The following is a 9518-nucleotide window of genomic DNA, read 5'->3' as shown; positions in this document are numbered from 1 at the left end:
AACCAGCTCCAATCCCCTTCCTAGAATTATTCCCTTTCTTGAATTAACTCCCTTCAGTCACTCACTCACTCCTCCAGTGAGCCTTGCCCAGGCTGACCAGGGATAACCATGTTGGGTCAGGTTTTGCCTCAGCTCACAGCTTGGCACAGAGCAGAAGAGAAGGGCTTTATCCCCCTAAAGGCTGTGTGGGTGCCAGCTGGCTGAAGCACTTGCTGACATCTTTTTTACCAGAGAGGCACCTTTGGACACTCCCATGTTTGTCATCATTACCAGAGGGCTGTGAGGCCACAGAGCCACAGCAGCTCCCAGGTGTGCCAGGTCTGATTTGAGAGCAAAAGCAGCCACTCCTGTTTGTACTACTTGGCTGCCTGTTGTTACCCTGAACCATGTGCAGAAATACTGAAACACCTCTCAAAAAGATCTCACAGTGTTTACCCAAAATGTTATCTTCTGTTGACTATTAGGGGTGTTAAACTGATGCTGTCACTGAACCCCCGATGCTGCTATTGAAGGTGTTATCAGGTGTCCCAGATGAAATAATTAATTAAGAGAAGCTGATAATTTTCAAGAAAAGATGCTTTAAAATCATTAACCTGAGGAAGTTCTTCCCTGTGAGAGTGGGGAGGCCCTGGCACAGGTTGCCCAGAGAAGCTGTGGGTGCCCCTGGATCCCTGGGAGTGTTTAAGGCCAGCTTGGAGCAACCTGGGCTAGTGGAAGGTGTCCCTGCCCGTGGCAGGGGCTGGAATGAGATCAGCTTTGGGGTTCCTTCCAGCCCACACCATTCTGTGATGCATGGTGTTTTTGATCAATAAAAATAACTATAATCCTGAATGCAAGCCTTGGACTTCATCTCTTCACGTGAGGTAATGACCACTAGATGATCTTTAAGGTCCCTTCCAACCCAAACCATTCGGTATTTCTGTGAAATGCCCCAATCCTGAGTGCACATTAAGTACATGCAGGTTAGCAGGGGAACACTAACATAAATTCATGTTACAGCTAAGGTTCTTTATTAACCTTTAATAGATTTTCTCTGATAAACTCATCTACTCACTGCTTCTGATTAAACCAGGCTACTATGGCTGTCAGGACCACAAGTCTCTCACACCTCCTGAAATACCTTTTCCATTTTCAGCCTGCCTCCTAGTGTTTTCCTTTAGTGCACTCTGGGCTTTAGACTAGCAGAGACATGAGAAATAACCCCTACACACTCCTTACCTTGCCTCAGGAGTTTAGAGCCTTGCTTTCAGGAGCCAAACTCCCTCCAGTGTTTTAAGGGAGCTGATCTGTGCTTACTACAAGGCTCGTTTATGAAGTGCTATCCCTCTGCTTTCAGCAATGAGCAAGAGCAAATTCAGCAGGGTCTGTGTCACTGACCTCTAAGTTCTGTGTACCTGCAGTGCTTCAGTGGTGTTTGGCACCTGCTGCAGCTCTGGCATCAGACTCTACTGAGGCTCTTCAAGGCCACATCTACACAAGCTGATCACTCTCTGAACTCCTGCAGAGACCTGAAGCAGATGGGACAGAGTTAACCTTGGGTAGGGGTCTCTCCTCAGTATGATTTTATAAAGTGGTTCTTAATGTGACTGGAGAGAAATACTGATTGACAACACAGCTGTATTCAAAGGGACAAGGACGAGGTTCAGAGCATGGCTTAAAAAACTCCGTAATATTCATGGCAATTTTCTAACTGAGTTTCTTTGCATCTGCCAAGGAACAATGGCTCTTCAAATCTGTAAAAGTGCTGCCTCTTTAGGACACAGATTACTGATGGGTCGAATTTCTACAGGGCAGAAAAGCTCCATTCTTAAGAATTTTGCGGAGATTCACTGCTACTTCTGCAAAGAACACTGCATTAGGTATATTGATGTGCTATGAAATGCCAAGTTAAAATGTGCTGTAACTGTCAAGACAAATGCCTACGCAGTATTGACTGGGTACCTCATCCTCTGCCAGCGTTTATCTGCACAAAACCCCAAACCACATTAATCCCAGGGGCTGCTCCATTTATTAATGAGCCCTGCATTTAGTGAAGAGCAATGACTCAGTCTAGCACAAGTGGTAAGATTAGGATACTCCAGCTACTCCAATCTAGCAGATGCTGTTGATAACTGTACCTGTTCTACCTGCTGTGTACAGTTCTAAGGGTTCTCTCTGCAGGGCACAGGACCTCCAGCAGCAATGGCTACAGAAAACAGCTCTCCTCCTCTGCAAAGGCAGCTCCTGGTGTGATACACCCTCTTCACAGCTGTACTGAGCTCACACAAAGGTGCTTTCCTTTACCTGTTGAGATATGTATGGGATATGCGCTTATTCTGCAGCCAAGCTCGTGCAACAGATGCTCCAAAGTTACTGCACACTAAAATGTTTCATTATTACAAACAATACAAAAAACAAACACACAGAACTTGTGCACTAGCCCACAACCATCATTCTTATTGTGTGTTATTCCAAGACACCATTTCTCATTTACAAATTGATAAGCTTAGATACAAAACATTACACAAGAGCACAGATGAGGGCGGAAGATTCTGACAATAACTTATGAGCCATTATGAGAAATGCAGTAACAAATATGAAATAATCAGCCATTGATCCAGTGCAGCCACCTGTTTAGGTAGAAATGAAGCAGAACTCTTTTGTGATCACTTTTTTTTCTTCCTTTAAAGTAGCCATGAGAGCAACCATCCAAACTTACAAAAATATTTATTATAATAATTAAATAAGGATCTCAATGCTTAAAAGCCTTCAGAAAATAGAACTGAATTCTAGTTACATGTTTACAAGCATGAATGAGGACAGGAGTGAGTAAGGCATCAATCTTTTTACAAATAAGTAAATTTTAGACCAAGATTTTTAAATACAGTGTTCTCAAAAGTGTCTGCTTCCAGATGAATTCAGGCCATTTATTTAACTCCCCCATGCCGACAATTTCCAGCAAAATTCAGTTGTAAAAAGTTATAATAAATGTCACATGTCACCTGACAAGTCTGCACAGGTTCAGATGCATGGAGTCTGTTATTTAAAAAAAAATACAAATTCTAGCCTGGGAAATCTTGAAAAATACAGCTGATCCTTACCAGTGAATGCTAAGCACAACATAAATGGGGTCATGCTCAATTGCCTACAAAGGGTTGGTTCAAATCAAGAAAGCAAAAGGTTTAATTTTGCCAAATTCCAGTTACAAAATGTCAGTGATTATTTATTAAGCATTTATTAAGTTCAATGCAAAAATAAAGCATACTAAATAATACTTTTCAATCTTCTCCTCCACTGTATGTTCATTTATTCTAGCGTATCAGCCACCTTAGTAACTCACTTAAATGCTGAAAGCTCTCCTGAATCCAAAACAGAACTCCCAGCTTCAGAGCAGTTTGCCAGAGCATCCCATCTGCCCAAGACTCAGCCTTGAATTTAAAGATTTTCCAGCCTTGCTCTTGGCCTGCTGCCATTTGATGTTCCCTTCACAGGCAGGAGCTGAAATGCCATCACACAGGCGATGAGCCAGCTGGAGGGGGCCATCCACACCTTGCCCTGCCGGGTTTTCTCGGGCTGGAACTTGGAGGTGGCGTCGTAGATGATGTACTGGGTGCAGAGCCTCTGGTCGGAGGCGGGGTCTGCGTGGTAGGACACCGTGTTGATGGTCTGGGTCACGTCGCTGTCTGGCTTGGGCTGCCTCAGCAGGATCTGGCCGCCTGCTGCTTTCACCAGCTCCAGCAGGTCGCTCTTCTGGTGCTGTTTGAAGGGTCCCAAAAAATAGAAGTAGCATCCGTCAAACAGTTTGGGCAGCTGCGTGGAAGAAAATGAAACAAGTGTGAATGCAGGACTTCACAACTGAACAAAGAGGAAAAAAGTGGAAAGGAAAAATCAGAGCATATAAAACCCCCACAATTTAAAATAACCACCACTAGAACAGTAACTTCACATGCAAGGTTCTGTGTGCAACCAAGGAAAGCTTGCTTATGTGCTAAATTCTTGCTTCTGTTTAAATACTTTACAGCATAACAGTGTTTGAACTGCGGGTTAGGAATATTTACGGCTACTGTTACAATGCAGTTAATAAATTCTCCAGTGTAATCCAGCAAGTAATCAGGAACGAACCCCATTAAATGTAAAAAAGGCCCTAAATGGAAACAAATAGTAATAAAAGCTTTTTTTTTCAGAACTATGTTCTAAAGCTGAGCAGAGAAGGCCGAAGCACATCACTTCCTGTCCCATCAGGTGTGATACAGAGTGCAATACAGGGCACCCCTGACAAGGTTACAGCAACATCTCCGCTAATGGAGAAAAATGACAGCTTTATGGGTGTTCACGGCTCTCTGGATCACCTTGCACATAATCAGATTTTCTGTACAAGACCACATTAAAGTTTTACATCCCCTGCACCTCTGCAGGAGGCAAAGGGCAGCGCTGCCCAGCCCCAGGTCATTAATCCAGGCTGTGTGGAGCAGTAAAACCCACCAGCTGCTCGCGGTTGAGCCGCCCGCGCCGGGGGCCGCCTTGGACTTCATACTTCTCCTCTTGTTCTCGAGCTGAGCTCTGCAGACAGGCCTGTACCCCTGCAAAACCACAGCAAGGGAGGCAAAAATTAGACACCCCAGGCTTTGAGAGAGGCTTGCATGGCATGTAAGGGACTAAGGAGTTGTGCTAGGATGGAACTATTACAATGCAAGACATTCCTTTCACACAGCACACCAAAGCTTGTGTGCTTTAGCAATTTGCTTTTAAAACCTGAAAGAATTTACAACGCTGCCTGAAGATGCAAGTGAGATGGCGAGAAGTAATATGGCACTAAAACCAGTGCTATAAACACCAGGAATTATTAGCTCTTCCTCTTACCCTCTAAAGGTCAAGCACTTAATGTCAAATGTCAAACTGCTGATGGCTGGGAAGCTGGAAGGCAGCGTGCGGAGCCAACACGGCACTTACGGAATGGACACAATTGCCTGATAAAGAGCAATTACAAGGCAAGCACAAAGCTGCTGCTGAGCAGCTCCGGCCTCAAATAACAAATCAGATGGGATTCCAAGGTCCCCAGGATCAGCACGAACCACAGATTTACACTGGGGTTTAACAGTGGCATTCGTTTCTGTTAGCACTGCTGCATAATGAGATTGTCTTTTAGAGTCAACATGTTTTTGCCTTGTTTTAAGGTCGGTTCTTTTTTCCAACGGGGAAAGCACTGATGGTAATGCATTGCTAACGTCCATAAAATGGACTGCCTGACCTCACTGCGGGGAGAGGAACTGCTGTGGTCACCACTCAGGGATGGAACATTTTACCTGCATGTACATTGCAGTCATTAATAAGAATTACCCAGGAAAAGGTTTGCTGATTTTGAGAAGGGTTCCAGGAGGATTTACAATGCGGCTGAGGCTCTAACTTTGACAGCACCTCACTCCTTGCACCCTGTTCCTAATTCAGGCAACTCATTTGCATGCAGAAAATACAAAACCCACAGTATATAAAAACTATAAACTGAACAAAACCAGGAGAGAACCGTGGGGGGTTGACCCTGAGGCTATGAAGAGAAATATCACTGCCAAAGGCACCTGGATGCCATGGCAGTGAGTAGCCAATGGACAGGAATGTCTGATCTGGAGAGATCTTGAAAGAAACTCACAGTAAATTGCTGTCAGTTCATACAAACTCACAAAATGCAATGGGAATTCACACTTTAGGTAGTAGAAGTCCTTCAATGTGCTTTCATTGAAAAAGATAAACCCCCTACAGAAAATTACAACTGGCTGAATGCTGTAGCAAATATCTGCCTCCCTGTACAAGTATCAGATTGATGATTTGCACTTGTTCACTCCTTCAAGGAAAATTAACGTGAACTAGAAGGGCAAAGCTAGTCATGGATTTTCCAGAAAGGCAACTTACATATTCATTATTGATAACAGCAATGAATACTGATAACTTAATTTCAGTACTCATAACTCAAAAATAAATCTAAAAGCTATTTCACATTTTATTTATTTATTTTAAATCACCACAGTTCAGCAAGACTTCCTGTGCCAATGTGTCTCTAACTTACACTGCTATTCTTTCCCTCAAAGGAAATACAGGTATTAATGGATGCCACTTGCCATAAAGGAAGAAGCCTCACCTCATCTTAAGAATGGAACTCGCTATTCATCAAGAGTATGTTTTATTTCAATCTACCATAAAAAGCTCGATTTCAAGGACTTTCACTACAGAGATGAGGTTTTTATATAATAAGTACATCACAAATTGAGCATCCTGTGCCAGCGTCAGTAAATGAACCAAATGTGATACAAAAATAATAGAAGATTGAATGAACACAAAAGACCACAATGTCTTTTTGAAGTGCTGCTTGCCTGAAAACAAAACAAAAAAAATGAAGTCAGGGAAGTGACTAATGTTAGTGGAGTGTTGATGTCACAGAGTGCAGAATCAGTGAGGTCTGTCCTGCATACACACCAGTCCATCTCACACTGCCAACTTACAACACTGAGGGGAACAGCCAAGGATTATCTGTCCATGGAGGGAGAATTCCTGACTAGAAGGAAAGCAAAATACTTCAAGTGATGGAGATCAGCCTGGCCTGTAACTGCAGATTTTGTTCACACTGATTTGTTGCCAAGTGGCTCCTTTCTCTTCAGTGACTCCTGCATGCTACAGAGTTTGTATTAAAGAATTAAAGAAGTCAAATACCAGAACAAAAAAAGGGAGACATGCCCCTTGTTCTCATATTTGAGATAAAATGACAAAGGGCTCAAGCTGTTTTTCTAACTAATTCAATGTCCATGTGTCTAAACAAAAGGCATGTTATTCTCCTATTCTTTCCCCCACCTCCACACAAAATTTAGTGTCAAGTCACCACTTGCTTCTAGATCTCTAAATCTCCATTATCATTTTCAGATGCAGTGAATCCTAAAGGATGTAATAGCCCAAGTGAGGTTCTCAAGGTCAGCACAACCAGCTCTGGTTGTGTTGTGGTGTCACTTGGAAGCAGCAGGGATGTACAGGTTTTACCATTCTTCCAAGAGGTGGCACGACCACCACAAGATGATCTTGTGCTATAAACAATAATACCCCAATTTCACACTTGAGAGTAGGGATGCAAACAGAAGGTTACAGCACTCTGCAGGCCCTTCCAACCTGGTTTTCTTTACTGCTAGGGATTTTATTTTCTGTGAAAACTGAGGGTTGAGTCCATTCAGTGCAGCCCAGGTCTTTTCCTTCAGAAGCACTAATAATTTTAAAGCTGCTAACGTGTAAAAGTGGCTGGATAACAAGACAGTTCCCTTTTAATGGTCTCTTCATCCAACTCAGTGTCATCCTGATTAAGAGGACATATAAAAGGAAATAAAACTCCATACTTTACTCACAGCTATATCAGTCTGCTACTTTTCCAGCAACTTTTCCAGAAGCTTTCTTGACCTTACATCACTTAAGTCAAACATCCCCCTTTGATTTCAAAGAGGAGCCATGTTTAATTGACTCCCAAAACTCCTGAGATCAAACTCCCATTTATTTAGCCACCAGTGAGAACCTGATGCCAAGGCACTGGTTAAATGAACGGACGGAAAAAAATTGATATTATCCTAATTAAAAGAGTGACCAGGATGAAACTTCCTTCTGAAACTGAGGTGGACACCTGAAGTACTTATGCAAAAAAATGTTCAAAATCTCAGAAGGACAAGGACAGCCCTGAAAGAGATTTCTGAAAATGGAAGGGAACCTAAACTTACTTTTGAGAAGCCACCTGTAATTTTAGGAGGAGGCAGAGATCAGCGTTGTGTTGCTTTCCTCTGCACATTAGGAGTCTGTGCATTCTTTAACAGCAAGCCTGACTGAAAATCTGTTCTGTTCTAACATGAGACCATTCACCTTGCACAGGGTCTCAGCCAATCTTGATTTATTCCTTCATGCTGCTGCCAGTAAGAGCTGTGGACCATCCAAGTCTGAGGCTGTTCAGGTTTGTCAATGTTCTCTTGGAGAGAAGAGGGTGATGATTACAGCTACGTGCTAATGGCCCTTCAGTTTAATCTCAGCAGCTGGATCAATGACCCATGAAAGGGCAAGGCCTGTGTGGAGGCAAGTGGCATTTCAGTTCTCAGGGGGCAGAGCTGCCTGGCAGTGCCAGGGTCAGTGTGCCAGCACGGATGTTGGATAAAGCTGCCCCACCACAACACCACTGTGGGGCCACATCCCACAGGCTCAGGGCTCATGCAGAGCTCTGCCCTGGAAATACAGGAAAATACACAACATCACAAGCTCCAGAGCCTCTCAAAGGGCTGATTTCACTCCTGCAGGTTGGAGGTAGGAACAAGGTCACTTGCACCGAATTTTAGCAAACCCGAAGGCTGCCTTAAAGTGCCTAGAAAGCATGGCAGAAAAAAGCTTTAGCTTAATGCATCTGCATTTAGCTTGGTGCCACCACATTTGGCAAGCAGAGCGCTGCTCATTTTTCCCCCTGATTAACAAGATCAGTAAAGCATCACTACTTACACTGCTCCTGATTACCTCACTGAGCAGCTGCCCCTGCCTTCTCACCTTGGAGATCCAAAGCAGGTTAACAGGGTGTCCACCCTAATTGACCTTTGATACAAGGGCAGCTGCTAGCACTGGAAATAAAACGAATCATTATTTGCAAAATTTAAGATCAGAGCTCTCTAATCCTTATTCATGTAAGTCTTAGTGGTCTGTAATGAAACTAACTGCATCAGCAAAAACAATTTGAAGAGAATGAAGTACAAAAAAAAAAACCCACCTGTTTGCCAAGAACCAGTTGTAATCACCCACAGATACCCAGGGGTATCTCTCAGTAATTCAATTAGCCTTAGTGGAGTTTTGTTGGATTTGCATTGATCAAGCAGAGAGCAGGGGTTAGTCCCAAAAATCTCTTAGAATGGCTACAAGTAATTTAGGAGTACATGATGGCAACGAAGAGGATGAAATACTACACGTTCAAGATCTAGAACAGACTGCAACTGATACTTCCTCAGCTCAGCTGCACTGGGTTTTAAAACTTACATGCAGATTGAGTAAAGCCTGGTGGGACTTTTTTTTTCCTAGCAAAGGAAGAAATCTGGACTGAGAGAAAGCTTTAGGGGAATTTGGCATGGCTGGCTTCAATTTATTTCCATAAACAGCATTATTTGCCTCTGCTACAGCAAAGAATTTTTACACTGTCTCTTACATGCTTATGAAGAGGCTTCAGACTCCCAGATTTCCATGGAGTGAGGCAGAGATCTCACTGGTGAAACAAGAGCAGTCTGTTTTCTCATCACAGGCAGATGACACAAGATCTGCAGGGACTGAAGTGCATCTGCTTAAGAATGGTAGTTTACACATTAATCCACGTGGCATTTATTGAACACGATGGAACAGCTGCTTAGGAAGTCCTGAAACATTCCCAGAAGCTGGGAGCATGTGATTTGGAAATGATTCTTTCATTCAGAGCCCCAGGTGTCTGATCTTCTTTGGAAAAAAGCACTGCTGGCCATGGCTGTTAGAGTGATCAAAGTGACTGGAGGTAGCCCTTCCTA

At 43.3% G+C, this 9518-nt stretch overlaps 1 protein-coding gene across 1 annotated transcript in view; it reads right to left on the bottom strand.

The window, feature by feature from the left end:
* Positions 1-2389: 2389 nt before the first annotated feature.
* Positions 2390-9518, bottom strand: part of BARD1 (BRCA1 associated RING domain 1) — a 41826-nt gene continuing 34697 nt past the window's right edge. The window contains exons 10-11 of the mRNA XM_063400099.1: positions 4462-4559; positions 2390-3789 (exon numbers count right to left, since the gene is read on the bottom strand). Of these exons, the coding sequence (XP_063256169.1) occupies positions 3415-3789; positions 4462-4559 (473 nt within the window). The 3' untranslated portion in view covers positions 2390-3414. The remainder of the gene's footprint in view (positions 3790-4461; positions 4560-9518) is intronic.

The sequence above is a fragment of the Prinia subflava genome, chromosome 6, assembly GCF_021018805.1.
Source record: "Prinia subflava isolate CZ2003 ecotype Zambia chromosome 6, Cam_Psub_1.2, whole genome shotgun sequence".
Lineage (NCBI taxonomy): Eukaryota > Metazoa > Chordata > Aves > Passeriformes > Cisticolidae > Prinia > Prinia subflava.
The sequence above is the reverse complement of the archived record's forward strand: the minus strand, read 5'-3'. Positions and strand labels throughout refer to the sequence as shown.